This window comes from Akebia trifoliata, chromosome 9 (assembly GCF_017979445.1).
Source record: "Akebia trifoliata isolate Shusen 1 chromosome 9, ASM1797944v1, whole genome shotgun sequence".
NCBI classification, from domain to species: domain Eukaryota; kingdom Viridiplantae; phylum Streptophyta; class Magnoliopsida; order Ranunculales; family Lardizabalaceae; genus Akebia; species Akebia trifoliata.
In genome coordinates this window covers 22259688-22282431 of record NC_141383.1, presented here as the reverse complement: position 1 = coordinate 22282431, position 22744 = coordinate 22259688, and the positions used below count along the sequence as shown (strand labels likewise).

Genomic DNA, 22744 nt, shown 5'->3' with positions numbered 1-22744 from the left:
GTTTTTTATTGGATCTTAATGGTATGATCCAAATCCAATCCAATAACAATCGAAACATGTTTGGATTGGACCAAACCCGATTTTATAGAAAAAAAATTAAATTAACTTTATATTGTATACTTTCTCATAGTTTATCAGATTGGGTTCCTATCAAATGGTGAACTGGTTGATCCAAAATCAAACCAATATCAATCAGATCAGAACCTTTTCTAATTCAATCCTTATCTAAATCAAATCTTCGATCCAGACCCAAAGTTATCGGATTTTAGGTTTGATCCAATCCATTGATAACCCTACTTTATCATCTAATGTTTTATATTCTTCTATATTTCTCAATATGCAAGTATTCATATATTTATAATCCCGACGGATTGGCTCAATAGTAATTTTGGACCGATAAGCAGTTACTGTTAATAGGTTGTGAGTTCGATACCCAATATGAGCATTAATTCCTCAAGGGTCACTCGCAAAGACGCACCCTCACTTACCTAGTGTGTGAGATGTGCGGGTGTTGCACGTGCCTCGAGAATGGTCTGTGAACTGAGCGAAGCCTGTATGTGGGCTTGATCCATTGTCTACAAGGATACCCAATTATCAAAAAACAAAGTATTTATATCGTTATTATAGTCCAACATTTTATATTGTTTAGTTAAAATCATACAACCATTCTTCTAAATCGTAGAATCGTCTTAATGATTTGAAATTGAAACAATGATTCTCATTCTATTGCTACAATACTCCTCTCTATTTAATTTTTTCTATTACATGTATTTGAGGTAAGTCATCATGCATTTGTGATTGTGTAGGTGAAGAGTTAGGAGATTGAATACTTAATTTCCTGGGGTCATGGTAATATGCCGCTGGGATTGTTTCATCTTTAATTCCTTTGAGTTTTAGGTCTTTACTTGTGGAGGCTCTACTCAAGGATGTTCTTGCTGGTATTAAATTTTCTGTTAATGGTATGGTGGTCACAGAACTTGTTTCATCAGTGAGAATGACTGATCTTTTAAATGAAGGGAAGTTTATTTCTATGTTTCCATCTGGGTATTGTATTATTGACTCTGGTTCCTTATTTTCTGGTATCTGTGATTGTCCTTCTCCTGCTAAGTTCCATGTTGATGGTAATTGAACATCATTCCAAGAAATTCTTTTAGGGACTAATTTATTTGACTTATATATGTTACTTTGTAATAAAAGGGTTTCTCCTTCTAAAGAGGGTTTGGACAAAGCTCCTGGTTTTATTGTTATAATGGTTGGGATCCTGGTATCATACTATATCCAGAAGTTTGTATGTTAAGACTTAAGACTTTCATTATTCCTGGGTCTGATAGGGCTACTGTGAAATTTGGGAAACTATCAAAATAAATTGGCCGAATTCAAACCAAACATTCCTCAAATAGAATTAAAATATCTCCTTTCAGAAGAAATAGAAGAATTCGAAGAAAAATCAGAAAACTTTCAAAAACAAGTTTGGAAATATTATTATGATCACTTGAACAAAACAAAGAAACAAACTCCTTTCTTCACCTGGTACAATAAATATTTTAAAATTCCAATACAAAACGAAATTGATGTAATAAAATCAAATCTATGGGACGTTCCTAAAATAGGACAAATAAAATCTGTCCATCCTCCTCCAATAAATGAAATAGTAATTCCAGTTGACAAGGATACAGTCATAGGATCACCTTATAAAGCCCTAAAATTCCGAGAAATAGAACAACTGACACCTACAGGAAGAGATATAGATAATATAATGAAACAAAACAACTACACAAATAGGTATCTCAATTCAATTGGAGAACAATTAACAAGGATAGAAAGTAATTATTTAAAAACTATACCTATAGAAGAAATAACACATACACTGATAACAGATCAACAGAAAAATAAAACTCCACTTTTTACTCCTTATGAAATACCAGAAAAACTAAGAATAACAATTCCAGACAAACAAGAAATGTTACAGGAAATAAGTGAAAAACTAGCTAAATTAAGTATAGGAAAAGAAAAAGAAGTTATTGTAGTAAACAAAATAGAAAATTCAAAAGTAGAAACAAATTCCAATTCCACAGATAATGAAGATGAGGAAAATTATACAAAAAATGATCTAGATCAAATCACAAATCAATTCCAAGAACAGATCAATATGGCCTCCACTATACATAAACCAAGAATCAGGCCAAATCTGCCCAATTATTACAATAGACCAACACCCATAGACATAGGATATGAAGAAAGAAGTGCGATGACTCAATCAGTATATGATGGAAAATCCCTATATGAATTGAACCTAGACGGACTAACCGAATACAATATTATCTCCCTATTACAAGAAATGACCATGGTTTGCACAATTGCACAACCATATGCCTCAGACCATCAAATAGCTCAAAGATTAGTTTCAGGATTCACAGGACAATTAAAAGGATGGTGGGATCATTATGTTACAACAGATCAAAGAAATTTTATCCTCACCAAGAACAAAACAACTAAGGAAGGAGTCCCAATAAAAAATGAACAAGGACAAGACATAGGAGATGCAGTCAATACTCTTATACTCGCTATTACAAGACATTTTATAGGAGATCCAGACCCATATAGAGATAGAGCCTCCGAATTATTAACAAATCTTAGGTGTCCAAAACTTCATGATTTTAGATGGTATAAAGATATTTTCCTTACAAAAGTAATGCAAAGGACTGATTGTGGACATAGTTTTTGGAAAGAGAAATTCCTTTCAGGTTTACCAATATTATTTACAGAAAAAGTTAGGACAAGAATCAAATCCCAAAATAATGGTACTATTCCATATGATGACCTTACTTATGGCCAGTTAATTAGCGTTATCCACGCAGAAGGCCTCAAACTATGTAATGATCTTCGCCTCCAACATAAGTTAAAACAAGATAGATACTCCTCCAGAAAAGAATTAGGCCAATTCTGTGAGCAATGTGGCCTCCCTCCACCTTTTAGTTCCTCACCTTCCAAACTCTCCAAACGTTCAAAACATTTTCGCCCCCGATATAGTAATAGTAAGAGAAATAAAAACATTAAAGAATATAGGCCAAAACAATCCTACAATAAAACAGTTTCTAAGCAACCAAAGAAGAAACCTTTTGAACGTTTAAAACAAACAAATCAAAAAAGGAAAATACCTACCTGCTTCAAATGTGAAAAAATAGGACATTATAAAAACCAATGCAAAGTTAAACAAAAAATAAATGAACTAGAAATAGACAAAGATTTAAAAGAACAATTGGAAAACTTAATGATAAATTCTGATTACACCAGTAGTGAACAAGAAGATAATATAATTGAAGAAACATCAAATTCAAGTGACTCAGAAGAAATAAAAGGATCACTCCAGTTTTGCAATACAACCTGTAAATGCAAGTCAATAAATACCTTAACTAGAGAACAAAGAGTTCTATTTGACTATATAGATAAAATAGAAAACCCAGAATTACAAAAAGGATACCTATTACAATTAAGAGAAACAATAAAAAAGGAGGAATCAAGAACCCAAAACTTTCTAGGATATAATTTACAAGAAATATTTAAAAGAGTTAAGACACCAGAAAAGGAAGTAACAATACAGGATTTACAAAGAGAAGTAAATCAGATAAAAGAAGAAATCAAGAGACTACATATAATCAATAAAGGACAACAAGAACAAATAGATCTATTAAACTTTAATAAGTCAAAACAAAAAGAAGTAATAGAAGAAGAACAAACAGAAGAAAATTTTATCCAAATAATAAACAAAATTCAATATAAAAAATGGTTCGTCAATATATAATTGGTAATAAACAAAGAGTTTACTATAACAATAGTAGCCCTAATAGACTCAGGAGCATATTTAAACTGTATACAAGAAGAAAAAATTCCGAGAAAATTCTGAAATGTCTTATCAATATGTTTGTACACAAGAATCAAACAAAAGTAATAAATCAACGATATACGAATACATATATTAATAATTCATATTTTTTTAAGATTTTGAAAATAAAAATACTAGTTTCTAATTTACGGGTGTTCAGTATTGATTTTAAAGAAAAAATAAATATTTTGTAGTTGATTTTGATACATACTATGTTTGATTTAGAATCGTTGTCAAAGAAGATTTGTATTTTTTTTTTTTTCGAGGAAAAAAAAAAGGATGGAATAAAATATCTAGAATTTTATGTATGTATCTTAAGGGACGGGCATTTAAGTATTGAACATTATAGGATAGAAAAACAAGTATAGAATGATTTTTCGAAAAGTTACTATTTTTTTTTAATAATTAATTACAACATCAATCTTATCGGTCCAATATCAATCCACCTCATGATCCTGTAATTGGTATCTAAGCCAAACTTTCAAAAGTCTCTAGAAATATAGTATTATTCTTTCAAAAGTATTATAGGATGATTTTTCAAAAATTTACTATTTTTTTAATAATTAATTACAACATTAATCTTGTTTTGATAATTTTTCGTAGACTAATAAAATAATATTATTTTATCTTGAAAAAATAAAGATATTACTAAAATTTGAAAAGTTTAGTGGGGACTATAACCCCCACTCGGTCTTTCCAATTATCAATGATTATCATATAGATTTGAACTTTTGTCTTAAAATGATGTCATCAATCAAACCTAGCAATTATTGGAATCCTAAAGACATATTAGTCCATAAAAAAAATAGAGTACGAAAATCATTCAAGAACTTAAACAACTAAAACTCTCCAACACTTCATATATTTTCTCATGATGCTTCTTATATTCCGTTATGATTTGAATTTGTGAAGTTGCCAATTTGATATAATATCAGTATTTTCAATGGCCATATTTACCATCTCAATGAAATATATATCATTTTGAATAAAATTTTATTGTTATATATTCACATAAATAACTTAGGGCGTGTTTGGTTGCAGAGAAAATTTTGCTGAGAAAATCATTTGCTAGGCAAATGATTGGCTAGGTAAATCTTTTTTAACTGTTTGTGCACATCATGGAAAATTTCACGGAAAATTATTTTTTGTTATTTAAGTGACATAAAATAGTAATAGAAAATATATTATTTTAAATCAATTAAAGATTAAAACATACTTTTCAAACATTACAAAAGTTTTGCTCAACTTATAATCTCAACATTGCAAAATAGTATAGCACTCGTTCAAACAATTTCGGTAACTATTTATAATTATGATTAGGCTCATATAAAATCTGAATTCCTAAAAATAAAAATCTAACAAAAAAAGCTATTAATACCCCAAATGACACATTCGTGAAGTTTTCTTATTGGGTAAAATTTTATTTCACTTGTTGGTTCTATGATTCCATAAATGCTTTTCAATGTACAAGCTATGACATAATCACAATAATCTTGATTTTTAATTTTATTGAATAAAATGCAAAAGAGAGTATTTCTTATTTTTCAAGGTGGTTGAGGGTTTGACAAATAATGATGAGGATGAGGAGTAGATCATAAATAAGAAAAAAAAAACCTAAAGCAATGATAGTTCTTTTGAATAAAGCTACAAGATTATCAAGTTCTCTTAGATAATGCTTCCTTGGATGTGTCAAACACTTTCGAATATCGATTTTCCAAGGTATTTGCCGTGCAATCAAACACGCCATTAACGTAAAATCTTATTTAAATATAAATAACTTAAACAAGGCCATTACATGAGCATCATGAGTATGCAATTATCATTTCTACTATTGTAAATCATAGATATAATAAGAGTCCATGATTTTCTAATGCTCCCTTTGACATACGCTCCCTGACATGGCATAGGTTAGAACTATAGATTTTTCCTCAGTATACACAATCATACATCCTCATAAATATGTGCAGTTGTGTATCCCAAAAATCTATGGTTCTAGCCCATGTCACGTCAGGGAGCATATGTCAGAGGGGAGCATCAAAAAATCATTATTCATATAAGAATTCCATAAGAGGATAACAATGTAAAGGATTTGTTTTATATCGATGTTATTCTTTTATTTAAATTTTATTAGACTATATAATTATGAAATAATCTCTGGAAGGTAGTTTCTTGTTTAATTCATCATCTCCATACTGAGGATGAATCATCTCAATCTTGGATGATTTTTCAAGATTATAGACTCAACTTAGTTGACTTGATGATTGTTGAGTCGACTCGATAGGTTGGATCATGAGTTTTGGTGTCTAGTCACCCCAAAATCCAATTGATCGAGTTGACTAAAAAAGTTTTAAAAACTAGAGTTTCACCATATACACCGAAAATAAGTCATGTTTGTATTTCAAGTAATGTTAATGATTTTTTGACTTGAAAATTTTTATTTGTTTTATACTTAGTTGACGTGGCAAGGGCACAGAACTATTGATCTTTTTCTTTGTGTATCCCAAAGAAAAATATCTATAGTTCTGTGCCCTTGCCACGTCAGCCAAGTACAGATCGAGTGAGATTGACTCTTCTAGTAATTAGATTCGAGTATTTTCCTCCGTGATTGAAATCTTAATTATGGAAAATGCTCACCTCATACAACAGAGACTCTATCGAACCAACGACTAAGGTGGAAGAAATTTGTAGTGATAACGGATCCCTAGAAGAATTGTACTAATCCCTAAAAAAAATTAAACCTAATCTCTAGGAATTTTGTATTTTTCCTCACATCTGAGCCATGAGTTTGATAGAGAAAAGTTCATTTTTTCAACTGTGGTCCCATAGTCTCTCCCTTAAGATGGAAGTAAAATTGATTGTTGATCAACTTCATTGAAAAAGGTTCACTTTTGAATGTCTTAAGGGCAGAACTGTCATTTCACTTTTTCCATTGCTTTGTTCCGAATTGAGTGGGGGATGTGATTCCGTGGAAAGATAAGGGAAAGAATCCATAAAATGTAGAATAGAAATATTTTTAATACATCTTAGATATACATCCAGGTGATACACATTAGCTTAAAAACCATTGAATTAATTCTCGAGATTCTCACTAGTATAATTTTTTTGTCCTTCTGACGTACATCTCGATGATATGTAATTGGTGGTGTTGATCTAAGGTCCACAACAACACAACTAAATGGTGAACTACTGTTTTGGACCAAATTAACGACAAGAGATGATGAAATCTGTCAAAAAATAATTTACTTTTTTTCTCGATCAGTCAATTTTGATGATTAATTAACCCATTTAATCAGACACACTTCTCTTGTCGTTGATGGATGTCTGCAGGAATGTTAGAATTTTCAAGAGAAAAAAAGAGTTTTTGACTGAAAGGACCCATCTTTCTACTGTCATCTAAGAAAGGTTGTTGTGGATTTGGTGAACTTTAGAGGCGCCATTAATGGTGGATTTCAGGTAGTTGAGGTTTGTTTTAACTTGGGTTGTTATTAGATTTCTCAAATGTTATGTTGATAGCATTGAAAATTTTTTTTTTTTTGTTCTTCATAGATCAGTGGCGCCATTAGTGGTGAACTTCAGTCTGCTGAGGCTAGTTTTAACTTGGGTTGTTGTTAAATTTCTCGAATTTGTGTTGGTAGCTTTGAATTTTGTTCTTAACAGATCATATAGAAAATGGCTTTGTTGGTATCAAACAGAGATTTCAGACAGAACAAATGTCTGAAATCTGAGTTCTGTTTTTATGAGTTGAGATACTAACTTGAGAAAAGTTTGCTCTTTTGAAAATTGTTTGAAGCTCATAATACTCAATTGTCTGATTTTTAGAAGATTTAAAAAGAAATTAAAAAAATTATTCATATTAATCTTGTAATATTTTGATTATTTTTGTTTCTAGAAAAATGAGAAATGGAATCATTGAAGGAAAGTTGATTGAATGGTTGGGGCATGTACAATGCAACCAACAATGGCACCAATCTTGCTTGAAAGTTTTGTTTTTCTTGCACAATCTCTATTTTATTTATTTATTTAAACCTGAATTTGAAACCAATGTTGTTCTATGCTCACAGACAAATTATGTTTTTTCTTTCTTCCATCAATTGAGATTGGTTGCTGTTTAACTCCATTTTGTTGCAGTTATTTTGATTGAGTTTGCATTGGCACTGAAGCCATTTGGTTGATATGGGAATGGGGTTCCGGCTCTCCTTGTTTCTCTATCTCGTTTTTCTCCCTAAAATTTTGGCTCAAGAACCTGAAGACACAACAATTGTGGTTAGGGCACTTACAACTATTGCCGAGACCGATGATAACTTCATCTGTGCTACTATTGATTGGTGGCCTCCTGATAAGTGTAACTATAATCGATGCCCATGGGGAGACTCCTCTGCTATATATCTCGTAAGGAGTATCAAGAAGTTTGATTTGTTTTTGTAAGAAATCCACACACACATTTTCTGGAGCTTTAGTAAAAACTGATATCTTTTATTTTTGTGTCTTCTCAGGACTTGTCGCATCCTTTTCTCACCAAGGCAATCCAAGGTTTGTGGTCTTGGTTGTTGAATTTGTACCCTCTAGAAGGATGATTGTGGCCTTTTTTAGATGTTATTTTTATTTTAAGCAAAATTTGTGATGTTATTCATATGGATTTATTGCATGATTGAATTACACCCCCCAAAAAAAAACGACCGATCAATCATTAAATAATTTATGAATTGGGTTATTTAAGACTTACTTAGTACACTCAAAGCTGCTATTTTTTTTTTCTTTTATTGATGGTACAATAGCTTTCAATCATCTGAGAATTAGAATTGGAGGCTCTTTGCAAGACCGAGTTGTGTATGATGTAGGGAGTTTGCCATATCCATGCCAGCCCTTTAGAAAGATGGCAGGGAGGTTGTTCGACTATTCTAAGGGTTGTTTACACATGGATAGGTGGGATGAGCTCAACAAGTTATTTAATAAAACAGGGTAAGATTTCAGATTTTTGTCTTCAGTTTCTTTTCTACTTCCAAATTCAAAGTGTCATGCATGTTAGCTAGATATAAACAGTTTATGTTCATGAAAATTGGAAGGCCGAGGTGGTTTTTATAATCTGTATATTGTAATTTTCTTATATTTATCACTAATAAAATCTTTTTCAAATTTTGGGTGTTATTTGAAATAACAAATTCTTTATCGTGTTGGTTTAAGGGTTTTCTAGAATTCTAGTGCTTAGAAAGCTTTTTGATCACCTGAAGTATACAAAAGACTTGTTGAAAGTTTTTTTTTTTTTAAGTCATGATATTACCACACCATAAAAATATGAATAAACCCCATAAGTGATTTTGTTATAAAATCACACCATTAGTGATTGGTATTTTGTGACTGCACCATCTATTCACTTATAGTGTGATTTTATAACAAAATCACTTGTGGGGTTTGTTCATATTTTTATGGTGCGGTAATCAAGTTTTTTGCAGCAAAAACTTTTCATCTGTAATATTCTATTAAGCTCTTACAAGATTTCCATCTTTTAGTTGAAAGTAAATATAGACATAATTTATTAGTTAGTATTTCACGGAAATTCTTTGCCAATAAAAGAAAAAGAGAAAAAAATTGGTAATGGTTATGTGTTGTACTGGCCTAATTGGTGTTTGAATCTTATGGTTGTAGAGTAATTGTGACATTTGGTCTGAATGCTCTTTATGGGAGACATTTTATCAGAAAGGGTGTTTGGGGAGGCCCTTGGAACTCTAGTAATACTCGTGATTTCATAAAATACACCATTTCGAAAGGATACCAAGTCGATTCATGGGAATTTGGTAGGGTTTGTTATTAAAAGCACATCTCTTTATCTTTCTTGCTTTTGGTGTCTCTACTCACCTTTATCCATCCTTTCCATGTACCAGGAAATGAGTTGAGTGGAGGCGGGATTGGTGCAAGCGTTGGTGCTGGACAATATGGGAAAGACATAATCAACCTTAATACTATCATCAATGATTTATACAAGAATTCCCACTCACGACCATTGCTTTTGGCACCAGGAGGATTCTTTGAGCAGGAATGGTATGCTAAGCTTCTTGAGGTATCAGGATCGAGTGTGATCGATGTGATGACACATCATATATACAATCTCGGGGCAGGTGAGTGATGTAGTACATGGTTGATTTCCATTTTATACAATTAATTTGACAATGTTAAAAGGTTAATTATTAAAAAAATATTAAGTGAAAATGCAGATTTTTTTTAAAAGAAAAAAGTAGATACTAAGATTTTACAAAAATAGAGACTTTCCAACATGATCAGTTGCCTTATAAATTAGTTGGGAAACTGACTTTTTTATGGTCAGATGTTGCCCAATACTGATAAAAACTGCAATTGTTGGCTAAAGAGGGTGTACTTACACAATCAATTTAAATAAAAAATGCTCTCCTCCAGTTTGTACTTATCCTTAATATATAATTTATTTTACTTCATAAAAATTATATAGAGGGACATCTCTTTCTCTAAGTCTTGTTAACTTTAATGACAAATTGTAATATCATGTGTGACTCACGGAACTTGGCTTCTCCAAGGTAAAAAAATCAACCCGATCAAATGGTTGAAATCTATGATGAATATATTTGCTCAGAAAAATATAATCTGAGATCGGATGTATAATTATCTAGAGAATTTCAGCTTTAGAAGAATTTCTAGGTTAGATACATGGGTCCTGTTCCCTTGGATGTGCACTACAACATGTGCTAGCCCTCATATGGTCTAGTATAAATTATGTTATTATATATAGTTGGCTCCGTTGTTTACCATCATCTATGGACCTGTGAAGCCAAGGCCTGATATCGATATATAATCCATCGTTCTTTTCAGGTGTTGATCCTCATCTTGTGAGTAAGATAATGGATCCACATTATTTAAGTCAAATATCTAGGACTTTCAGCAATCTTCAAAAAACCCTAGAAAAACATGGTCCGTGGGCCTCTGCATGGGTTGGAGAATCTGGTGGTGCCTACAACAGTGGTGGCCGTCATGTGTCGAACACCTTTGTAAACAGCTTCTGGTATTCATTTTGATTTTCCTTGTCTTAATGAAATTTGTTGCGACTTGCATGTTCTCACATATTTATTAATGTAAATCAGGTACTCTGATCAGCTTGGAATGTCATCCAAGTACAACACTAAGGTATATTGTAGACAAACTTTGATTGGCGGGAACTACGGTCTCCTCAACACAACTACTTTTATCCCCAATCCTGATTATTACATGTAAGAACATTTAGATCATCACGAAAGTATGGATGCTTGTGCGAGATAAAAGGGTCTAATTCTGAAACTTTTGCTTTTGTTGGATATATTGGTTGTAATTAGTGCACTTCTATGGAATCGGCTTATGGGAAAAGGTGTTCTTGCTGTTGATAGTGACGCTTCGCCATTTTTACGCGTTTATGCACACTGTTCAAAAGGAAGAGTAAGGCTTATTTTATCAAATTTCTTGGTTTTCCTCCTAGACTACCTTAGAATTAAAAAAAATAAAAATGTTATGAGATCATATAATCATAGCCATTATATCTTTGGTCTCTTATAGGTTGGCGTAACTCTACTCCTGATCAATCTGAGCAACCAGACCGAATTTAGGGTCGCGATTCAAAACAAAATGAACATCAACGGACATGAAGGAGATAAGACCATGCACAACGAAGGATCTTCTTTCTTGCATGGTCTTAAGGAAATGTTTGCATGGATTGGGACAAAAGAGTCAGATGTGACAGCATTGAGAGAAGAGTACCGTTTATCCGCAGAGAATGGCTACCTTCGAAGCCAAACTGTGCTATTAAATGGGTCTCCATTAGAGCTTACCAAGGATGGAGACATCCCAACATTGGATCCCATTCTTGTTGACGCGAACTCGCCTATCTCTATTGCTCCGGTGTCAATTTCTTTTATTGCCTTCCCCAACTTCAAGGCTCCCGCTTGTCCGTAACTCCTCTTGCAGACATGTATGTTCCCTCTTTAGTTTATTAATTGTGTTATACTGTGCTTGCAAAGTTGCAAGATCATGGTAATTGTATTAAATCTCAAGCTACTTTACTGAGGATATGATGTAACTGGCTATTGTCGTGAAAATCCGATACATTTATAAATATTATATCATAAAATCTCAAGATCCACACATTTTGTGTTAGTTACAATTGGGTGTTACTAATGCATCTTTGCAGTGAATTTCTACTTTGATGGATTTAGTGTCCTACATATTCCATATAGGTACACTTAAAGTACTCTCAACCCATGCCAAGTTTTATAGTTGCTACACATTGTTATTTCTTGCACTTTTAAGTAATACACCTTATGTCGTATTATCGTGCATGTGCATTATTCCATTCGCCAAGCTAGATGTGTATTCTTTTAAAGCATATCAGACTAAGCACACACGGTTGAACTGTCGGGTAAAGCTAGCCCTCAATACAATTTTAGCTAATGCCATATTTTCTGTAAATTCAAGTGCCTTGAAATACGAATGTTAGAAGTATCCCATAAAAAAAAGTCCCATTTGTCTCTTTGGAGACATCTGATAAAATTGGAACGATACAAAGAAGATTAGCATGGCCCCTGCACAAGTAAAGAGTTGGCGTTGAAGGGGAGTGTTAGAGTCATCACTGACTCAAAATTCTTTAGGATAGGTGGTTTAATCCTAGTTAAATTAGGATTGTTTTTAATTAAATAGAGTTGGATTAGGATTCTATTTGTGTTAGATTCGGATTGTTTTTATAGAGTTAGATTATTTTAAGAATTCTAGTTGAGATAGGAGTTTAATTTGTTTTCTATATAAAGACACCCATAGCCATGAGTTGGAGTGTGCTGAATTTTGCTTTAGAGAGAGTAAAGTTTTATATTATTTTATTGTTCTCTCTCAACTTCTCTCCTCCATCTTCTACGTGTGATGTAGCTTGTGACGTGCTTCTCTTTGTTTTATGTGTCCGCAATAATAAAAGCTCAAGAAAATTTTGATTCCACTGCTTAGAAATCTTAACACCCTGCACAAGGACGACACACACAAATCGAGAAATGGACCAAATTTTTTACTTATAAAGATACTTTCAGCTCTGTGTTTGGAACTCTATAAATTATCCATAAATGTATTTTACACGTTAGACAAACTTTTTACGACTGAACTTGAACATCTCAAGATGCAAGACGACCATGACTGTTATACACAACCTTCTATGAAAATGGACAATTCCACACAAATTTTGTTATTAGAAGCAATTATAAGCACCCAGGAAGGGTAAACCAATACAAATGAAGGGATCCAGTTTTTGTTTCATCTCCCCATCATTCTCACTCCAAACATTTGTTTCAAGCACAAGCAGGGGCTTCAAAGTCCCCCAGAGTAGCAAATACAATTGATCTGGGAGCAATTTGGATAGGGGACAAGTGATTGACGAAAATAGGATTCAAGGCAGGGACATCTGATGTATTTGTGAGCACTAGGGGAGACCCATTTAGCAATGTAACATCACTCAGAAGATTACCATCTTTTGGGGTCAAATGATACTCTTCTCTCTGTTGTCCTCCTGCCACTTTAGACTCTTGGATCTCTGAAGTAGGATACAAGTTTGTATCACTGACCACCGAAACATTGTACGTAGAGTTGGATAGATTAATCAGTAGTAGAGTAATACCCGGCTGAAATAGAGAGCACGCAAATTAAATTCATATTAGAAAGTATAACCTTTTATAAAATAATAATAAAAAGAACGAACGATTTTGATTTACCTTCTTCTTTGAACAATGAGAATATGCACGCAAGAAACGGGCACCATTGTGAGTTGTTGATAGAACCTGCTTTCCCATTAATCGGTGCCACAAAAGAGCACTAGTAGAAGGAATGAAAAAAAGAATAGTGAAACATATAATTAAGACCAATCATTGAAATTAGCTTTGTAGAGAGAGATTTCATTAAAAACCCACCCATAATAATCCGGATTGGGGATGAATGTTGTTGTGTTGAGGAGACCGTAGTTTCCACCAATGAGTGTCTGTCTGCAGAAAACCTTGTGGTTGAAGGTTGACGTCATACCGAGCTGATCTAAGTACCTATTCAATATGTTATTTGAGGTGATTATGGAGAAACAAAATTTAATCGAACATTAGTGATTCGAAGAAAAACATTAGAAAAATTAATCCTCACCAGAAACTATCAACAAACTTAGCCGATACGTTTTTGCCTCCACTGTTGTATGCACCACCAGATTCACCAACCCAAGCAGATGACCATGGGCCAAATCTATTGATAGTTGTCACAACATCTTTATATGTCTGAGCTATTTGATCAAGATAAGATGGATCTTGCATTCTATATATAAGATTGGGATCAACACCTGAACACATGAAATGGTCTCATCAAAAGTGCAAAATTATACAAAAACCCATTAAGAAAATCTGTTCAAAACATGTTGAGTGCTTATTTTCCTCTACTCTTGGGTGTTTCACACCTTAGTTAAGCCCTATGACCCCCTTATATTCATAGTTCTCTCCCTCCTCTCCAACAGATCGGTCTTTTGGAGTAGTTGGTTGGTTAACATGGTATCAAAGCACTAGGTTCGTATAGGTCATGGGTGAGGGGGATTGGGGGAATGTTGGGTGCATATTTTCCTCCACTCTCAGGTGTGTCATACCCTAGTTAAGCTCCGTAACCCTCTTATATTCATAGTTCTCCCCTCTCCAACAAATCGGTCTTTTGGGGTAGTTGGTTGGTTAATAAAACACTTCTATATTAATGCAAGATTATGTTTCAAATGACATCTGTCTTAACAAACATAAAGTCATCCGTAAGTACACAATAATATGATACCATATTCGTAAAAGAGAAGTCATACCTGCACCGAGGTTGTAGATATGGTGAGTTATTCCATCAACAATATTGGGTCCCGAGTACTGAAGGAAGGTTGAAAACCAATCCTTTTGGAAGAAGCCCCCCGGGGCTAGTAATTTTGGTTTTCTTGTGGAATTCTGATATAATTTGTTGAGAAGCGCTTTGAGGACGTTTACATCTTTTGCATATTGGTCAGGTAGTACCCTTGCCGCAATTCCAGACCCACATAGCTCATTTCCTAATAATAAAACATTTTGGTGTTAATATGAGAAGGATAGATCCGTTGGGACATTCCGTTTGCATAATGAAATTACCGAATTCCCATGAATCGATCTTGTATCCCTTGGAGACGGTGTACTCAATGAAATCACGGGCATTCCTTGAGTTCCAATTACCGCCGTAAAGACCATCATTTGTTAACTTTTTCCTCCCAAACAGTGCATTCAAACCAAATGTTACTTTAGCTCTGCAACAATGAATCATGAACACCATTTTAATAGCTTCTTTACTCTTCTTTTTAGAGAACTATATACTTATATGCATGATTAATTCTTATACGTTTTCATTCCTATAATCTTGTTTTTTCCTCCTAATTTGTTTAGAAAAGAAAAAAAGCAGGAATGGTGAGGCAAAGGTGGGGAGGAAATATTCACCCCGTTTGACCAAGTAAGTTATTGAGTTGATCCCATCTTTCCATGGTAAGACATCCTTCGCTGAATCCAAACAAACCCTTGTTCTCACTTTTGAAGCTGGGGCACTCTTTAATTGCTCTTCCCACTTTGTATAGGACTTGGTCTTGCAATGAACCTCCAAGTCTGATTCTTAAAGGATTGAAAGCTGTAATTCAACCCACTTAAGCTTTTGATTAACTGAAAAACCTTAGATAAAACATGCTTTAGATGAAAAAGATTTGCAATAAGACAATCGAACAATGGCAAACTATAAATGGTAATAAGATCAACTATGCTTTATGGAGTTGAATATTGGGTAGTCAAGACACATTGTGTTAATAAATTGAGCGTAGCGAAGATGAGGATGTTGAAATAGATGAGTGAAAAGACTAGGAACGATGAAATTAGAAATGTACGCGTTTAGGAAAATGTATGAATAGCTTTAATGGATAACAGACTTCGAGAAAATCAACTGATATGGTTTGGGCAGGTTTAACAAAGGCCGATTATAATCTCAATTAGAAGAAATATTCAAGTTGAAGGTCCTAATAACAAAAGACCGGGCTCTGGATAGAGTGGAATGGATGTATAAGATTCATTTGGCTGACTCCAAATCTTAGGAATGAGGCTTTGTTGTTGTAATGGAAAATTAGCAAATTTTTCCCAAAAACAAGTAATAACACGTTGGCTTCACACAGTCAAACAAGATTAAAAGCACCAACCCAGTTCAGGAAATAGCCCAAATCAACATAAAAATTGTTAAAGCAAGAAACCCAAAGCGAGTCCAAATTCCTAGTTACGTTTTTAAGCATCAATGAACAAAATCCAAGTTTTTGATACACATACCTTTGATAACTTTTGGAAGAATAGTGTCATTCAAATCCTGCAAAGATCACAAGACCAAATTTAAGTTTCAATATGTGATGCTTGCATGTAAACACATGTTCATGAAAACAGATTAAAATGCAAACCAGATTAAGAAGGCCAGTCTTTCCCCATGGGCACTGATTGTAGTTGCACTTGTTTGTTGGCCACCAATCTATCGTTGCACATACAAAGTTATCGTCCGTTGTAGCAATGGACCTCACCGTTTTTATCGTAACCGTCACATCTTCTGCCAAACATAGTGAAAATTGTGAAACTAGTAATGATAGGAGAATAATTCTGAGTCCCATCACTTTGAAGGAATTGGCTTTAAAGGTTGAAATAATGGAAACAAGATTGAGGATATAAATGGGGAGAGAGGTCACTAAATTTAGATGCTCTCTAATTTTATTTAAGAGAGAAGGATAAGGATAGAGTAACCCAAGCAAGATAATTGTCAAAGTTAGTTAACTTCTGTTAAGATATATGTGTTTGAAAATAGAAATCATGATGTTAATCAAATTTTATAATGGGGAAGGTTATGAGTTGTTGGATTTAGGTGGACCTTGCTGTATAGGAGACCCTGTAACACCCATTATTAGGGGTGCACATTGGATTGGGTAAATCCGAGATCTGAACCAATCCGAAGCTTTTGGATTGGATTGGTTCGGACTAAACACACCCACGGTTCGGGTACGGATCGAATAAAAAAAATCCGATTAATTTGGTTCGGTTCCGGATTAGGATATAATAGAACCGAACCAATTATATATATATAATTATTTAAAAAATAAAAATTTCAATTTTTTATTTATTTCTTCTTCTTCCTTTTAATTTTTTTATTATCCCAAAGTCCACGTTCAAAAAAAGTCCTACTTGTTTTTAAGGTTTGAAGATTGGAGGAGATAGAATGCTTGGATTGAGGAAGAAGGTATCTATCTTCAATAAGTATGAGAACCGAGAACCGATCCGAACCAAGATTGGATTGGATTGGTTCGATTCTATAGGGTAATTGGATTGGTTTGGTTTCAAATTTATAGAACCGATCATGTTTGGTTCGGTTTCAATTTTGTCAAAATCCGAACCAATCCGAACCATGTGCACCCCTACCCATTATTAGTAACTATATATATATATATATATATATATATATATATATATATATATATATTTTTTTTTTTTTTTTTTTTTGACTTTTGTTTAGCAGTGCAACTTGGGTGGATCATACTGAACTTGGGCCGGGTTTGGTTTAGAGTATATTATATTTTCAAAGACTGTCAATGGATCGGATCAGACCCAAAATTCAATCTATTCCGACCCAACAATGGAACTTATAATCTAAATTTTGTTTATAAGAAATTTATCTATATTTTGTTTATAAAATTTAATTTGATTTGATGTGGACCTGATTTGATTGTGATCCTAATATTGAAAGCCTATGAAAAAACCGACCCGACAAGATCTGATCCAATTCTATTTCGGTCCTAGATTTACCCAACCTGATCCATAGACAAATGTTCTATTATTAGAAAACACTATTTTTTTGGACTAACCCACAACCCAACCCGACCCGACCTGACCGAGTTGGGTCCCTACTTTTAACTCCCATACGTCAAGAAAGCCACATGTATGACCATGAAATATGGTTTTTATTGTACATGTTCAATTGGCTTTAGAATGATAATAAAATAGTCGGGGTTGAGCAGTAAAAGTACGGGTTAACTCTAGGGCTGGCAATGATCCGAAATATACCCAATGACCGATCCAAAAAAAAAACATGAAAATTTGGATTTTCGGATCGGATCTACCCCAATCCGATCCGAGCATATTTTATTATTCTTAATTTTATATAAATATATATGGATAACGGTTTAGTCTTTTTGGTTTCCCTCCATATTTGTAGTTGGAAAGTATATGTTTTAAAATTTTATATTTTTTGAACATTAATCATTTAAAAACAAGGTATGTGTTTGGATTGGATCGGATAGATTTTGGATTAAGGATGAAATGAAACGGATCAGATTCGGTCACATATTTATTAAACTATTTAGATCGAATCGGGTACATGATTGAATATTTTTGGATTGGTATCAGAGTGGTATTGATCCGGTATCGTACCAATCCATTGCCAGCCGTATTTGCTCCCTCTCATCGTGTGTTTGAAACTGGGTGGCTTCTTGATTTATTCTATTGCACGTTGGAAAACTTCTGTGAGGTCAAGATTTATGACCATGGAGGTATCTTTTGTGATTACCTCGAGATCTCACTTTCCGTGATACGCACGGCAACTTCCAGAAATCGTCCATGTTCCCTGTTCCATAGAGCCTCCGCTGCTTAAGTAAGATTTTGTGAAATTCTTAGAAAAGATTTTATGTATAGAATTTGCGTACCTTTGATATGGGGATCCATCCCTATTTATAGAATAAGAATTCTTACTTTACATGTTTTTAACCTTATCTCCTTTTTTTGGGGATTAGAGTCGTATAAGATCATCTCTTGAAGAGTTCTATTTAATTCTGTCAACCAAATCCTGAAATCTCAGGGATTAGATCCCTTTTTATTCATAGAATTTTGTTCTCTCGAGCCATATATTCTCATTAAAATATCGAGCGACTACTCAGATACGATTGAAAGAAGAGAATAGTGAATTTCACTGTTCTTGAATGACATGTGGCATTACTTCATAGGTTGGAGAATTTATCCCTCCACAATAACTGTGAATACTAATCCCATCCCAAAGGGTGTGAGGATACCATGTGATATAAATAATAATAATAATAATAATAATAATCCATGTGATAGATTTTAGCTATCTGACATCATCATACACCAATTCATCATCAAAATCTTATTCCAATTTTTTAGGTATGTGATACGATTTATTAAAATGCATGTGGACCCAAAATCCCATCAATTTAATTATCATCGTCCAAGCTGATTAGTGTCTCAAAACACTGATTTATATGTACTTTTCCAGGCATTTATCTCGATTTTCATCATAATTTCATTAGATTAAATAAATAAGTATGTTAAGCCTCAATTTATCACATTTCATGTAATACCATGTTAATTAAGCTTAATTGCACAAAATAATTGTAAATATCGAAAAATTGATCACGTGTGTTCATTATACAAGTCAATGATCAACTCATCCAGATGAACACAAAATCACTTAAGCAAGAGTGTACTGCAATCAGGAAGTTAAATCAAACAACCAGTCAAAAATTGAGATCTGGATGTTTCCAGATCAATGTGGCGTAGTCCACCTTGGTTGAATCACCTTAAAATTACTCTAGTTTGCTACACACGGGAGATTATATGCAGGAGAATGACGACTATTTTTAGATCCTTTGAGAGTACCTCAAGTCTATAAATAGATCATTTTCCCAATTAGGAAAGAGTCTTTAGTTCTTGGGTTCTTGTCCCTTCTCTCTTCTCCTCCCCCAATGCCCTTGACATTTTCTTTGTAATTTTCATTTTGTAGTTAGGTTTTATTTCAGCAACTCCTGTAATTTCTCAAGAAGATAGTGTAACTTGGTTAGCATGAATACAAGTATTGTTTCTTTTACTTCTTGTATCCTTGCAATGACCATAAGCTAACTCCTTCTATCAGTGAGAGTAGGAAGCCTAGGAGCAAGTTTTAATTTTTCCATATTCTTTATATTGTTTGTAGGATTCACTTCAAGGTTTTATCTAACTTTAATGGATAAAAGTTTTATATGAATCTCTACACCTCACATGTTTAACTTAAATGTTTTATACTTAGATAAGATCAAGATAGAACATGCTTAATTTATATATTTAGTGGTAGGGACTTTACACATTAGTGAGTGAAGAAGTCCTAATAATAGTGTTTTCTCAGTAAGCTTCATGCCATATCTCCCAACCCAAAAAGCACACATCAAGCCCTTGAGGTTGAGTGCAAAGAAGGATAAACTCAAATGCAGTTTTAGTGGTTAATCCTAGGTTACTCTAATCACTAATGATTTTATCTCTTTTGTTTCTTCGTATAATTTTCTCTTATATTGCTTTATTTTCCAACAACATTTACTTTCCATTTTGTTTCACAAAAATACAAAAACAGATTTTGAATTGTAACTTAGATTAACTTCATTCTTGCTAAACTTAGTAGCACCCCTCCTTGCTCTTGGGTTCGATCCCTTACTTGCCCATAAGCTAAGGAGAGTATAAAAATATTAATTTATGTTGAGATGACAACAATGACATAAAAAACCTTATCCCAAGTTTTTTTTTTTGATAATGGGGCGTGTCTAGACTAATGTATGACTAGGGGGATCGGATGAGCCAGGACTAAAACCAAGACATATGGGACCTTCCCTCGAGAACATGCAATGCCTGCAAATCACATGTACCAAGTAAGTGAGGGAACACCTTCACAGGTGGCCTCGAGGAAATATTGCTCATACTGGGTAAACACACAACCTACGGGCTCTCACTGCTTATACCAAGTATTTGTGATTTACAAAAAAAAAAAAAAAAAACTTGTTCCCCCATTTCTTTTTGTCTAGAGCATGGTTATAAAACTCGATTTTGTGTCTCGTCTCGTCCATGCCAGATACCTGAGTTGTCTCGGACGAGTTTTCTGATATGTTTGAGATGTTTCGTTCAAAAATTTGAAAAATGAACGTGGGGTTTTAAATCTCATATGAAAAATTGACTTGTTCGTCCATCTCGTCCATGCCTAATATCGAGACGACTCGGGCGATATGTCTCGGTCTCTGATGAGTTTTGAAACCATGGTCCATAGCCACATCTTCAGTTATTGAAATTGTATTCACATATATTTTCATTACTTTCATCATCCTTTTAGGTATTTCTCCCACTCTTTTAAAAACCTTTAATTTGAATATTTCTTCTAATTGTGTTTGTAATTGGTCTTTGTTGAACATGTTCAATAGTTCTTCTTAATTTATTGATTATTGAATGTTTAATATACTCTCTCGATGCCCTCATTTCTAATTTCATCTTTTTTACTCTTTCCGTTCATCATCTTTCCTATGTTCAATTTATTAATATGATACTCTTTAATTGTTCATATTTAACTCCATAAAACATAGCTGGTCAATCATTGATAGGCATGGTTTCAAAACTTGTTCGAGACCGAGACATATTGCCCGAGTCATCTCAATATCGCCCAACAACGAGATGGATGGACGGACAAGTCAATGTATCGGATAAGATTTAAAACCCACATTCATTTTTCTCATTATTGAACGAGACGTCTCAAACTATCGGAAAATTACTCAATCTCATTCATGGACGAGATGAAACGTCAAAATGAGTTTTAAAACCAAGTTGATAGTGATCCATTATTTACAATTTATAGAGATTGAGCTGGCGAAAATAATATTTGCTTACAAATAAAATTCTTTCGTCACTATATGTTAGAAAGCATAGATTCGCACACAAATATATTAACTACACATCAATCAATAAAAGAGAGATTCTATTGTTCCGCCAACTTTTACTTAGAGCATCCCAATTCATATGATGTCAACAAAGAATTAACACACATCTTAGGATTCTCTAAGTAAAGGTTGGCGTGGCAATATAAGCTCTCTTAAAATTAATACAAATTAAAAAAATAAGATATTGAGAAACAAAAGGAACAAAGGTAAATTCCCAAATAATTACCGAAGTTTTCAAAAATATCAAAAGTTTCACATGTGTTGACACAACTATTATTCTCTTGAGTACTGATTTCTTATGGAAAGAGAGAGAAGAAGTTTGAAATAATTTCTGATTTTTAAATTGAATGTAACAGAAAAATAATACCTAAAATAAATAGTTGAGGCATGCACAAAGTACTGTCTTAAAACAAAATTCGCCTCTGCTACGGTACCATAGTCTGTAGGCGTTTGTTTTCCAAGATACAACAACCCACGTTTCCAAGAGGGACTATAATTAGAACGTAATTTCGAACTCGACGATGTTGTGTCCTCTCACAACGAAGAATAAAAATATACTGATAGTTGAAAATGTTAAATAAAAGATCATAGATGAAGTGTTTTAAATCAACTAAACAAGATGATATAAATAAAAGAGAAAGTGACTGCTTTAATTATCAAGGCCCATTTTATTTAAAATTCTATCCATTTTAATTCGTTTTCTTTTGTTCTGAACTAGTACGAAAAGGTTTTATGTTTTCGTTGAGATTGATTTACCCTGTAGTTTAAACCTATTGAATATTAAAGGGTTTTAAGATTCAACCAACAACAACTATCACATAATATTGACAAAATGATATTAAATTGTCAACATTACGTGGTAACTTAGTCAACATCAGCAACACTTCGAAAATATTGGAAACTTTTGTAATTATTTTGGAATTTACCCAAGGAATAAAAGATCAAACCATCAAATCCAAAACTGACTAAATCTCTCAATCCGATACATTTATAAATATTATATCACAAAATCTCAAGATCCACACATTTTGTGTTAATTTCAATTGGGTGTTACTATG

At 33.3% G+C, this 22744-nt stretch overlaps 2 protein-coding genes and 1 non-coding gene across 4 annotated transcripts; 2 read left to right on the top strand and 1 right to left on the bottom strand.

Annotated features, from left to right (window-relative positions):
• Positions 1 to 7162: 7162 nt before the first annotated feature.
• LOC147394701 (heparanase-like protein 1) lies at positions 7163 to 12017 on the top strand. 2 transcript variants are annotated; one of them, XM_086453671.1, is made up of 10 exons: positions 7163 to 7336; positions 8012 to 8272; positions 8377 to 8413; positions 8659 to 8842; positions 9527 to 9675; positions 9763 to 9996; positions 10721 to 10910; positions 10990 to 11115; positions 11218 to 11317; positions 11435 to 12017. In XM_086453671.1, the coding sequence occupies exons 2-10, from the start codon at positions 8057 to 8059 to the stop codon at positions 11828 to 11830; spliced, it is 1632 nt and encodes a 543-aa protein (XP_086309797.1). In that variant the 5' UTR covers positions 7163 to 7336; positions 8012 to 8056; the 3' UTR covers positions 11831 to 12017. The 2 variants fall into 2 exon arrangements, with proteins under 2 accessions (XP_086309797.1, XP_086309798.1); XM_086453672.1 differs by having other exon boundaries at positions 7163 to 7345.
• A 382-nt stretch (positions 12018 to 12399) lies between these two features.
• On the top strand, positions 12400 to 12501 carry LOC147394700 (U6 spliceosomal RNA). The gene has a single exon (XR_015181904.1). It is a non-coding gene; the product is annotated as a U6 spliceosomal RNA (small nuclear RNA).
• A 425-nt stretch (positions 12502 to 12926) lies between these two features.
• On the bottom strand, positions 12927 to 16613 carry LOC147394699 (heparanase-like protein 1). The gene is made up of 9 exons (XM_086453673.1): positions 16365 to 16613; positions 16240 to 16276; positions 15376 to 15559; positions 15037 to 15188; positions 14727 to 14960; positions 14039 to 14228; positions 13819 to 13944; positions 13624 to 13723; positions 12927 to 13533 (listed from the first exon to the last, which is right to left on the bottom strand). The coding sequence occupies exons 1-9, from the start codon at positions 16566 to 16568 to the stop codon at positions 13204 to 13206; spliced, it is 1557 nt and encodes a 518-aa protein (XP_086309799.1). The 5' UTR covers positions 16569 to 16613; the 3' UTR covers positions 12927 to 13203.
• Between the last annotated feature and the right edge of the window lie 6131 nt (positions 16614 to 22744).

Bases quoted from the DNA above. Each gene is read 5' to 3' on its own strand.
- LOC147394699 (XM_086453673.1), bottom strand. From the start codon at position 16,568: ATGGGACTCAGAATTATTCTCCTATCATTACTAGTTTCACAATTTTCA. The intron at 13,945-14,038 runs GTGAGGATTAAT...CATATTGAATAG, and splicing joins AAGTTTGTTGATAGTTTCTG to GTACTTAGATCAGCTCGGTA. The intron at 13,534-13,623 runs GTAAATCAAAAT...TCTCTATTTCAG, and splicing joins CTCATTGTTCAAAGAAGAAG to CCGGGTATTACTCTACTACT.
- LOC147394701 (XM_086453671.1), top strand. From the start codon at position 8,057: ATGGGAATGGGGTTCCGGCTCTCCTTGTTTCTCTATCTCGTTTTTCTC. The intron at 8,414-8,658 runs GTTTGTGGTCTT...ATGGTACAATAG, and splicing joins TCTCACCAAGGCAATCCAAG to CTTTCAATCATCTGAGAATT. The intron at 9,676-9,762 runs GTAGGGTTTGTT...TCCATGTACCAG, and splicing joins AGTCGATTCATGGGAATTTG to GAAATGAGTTGAGTGGAGGC.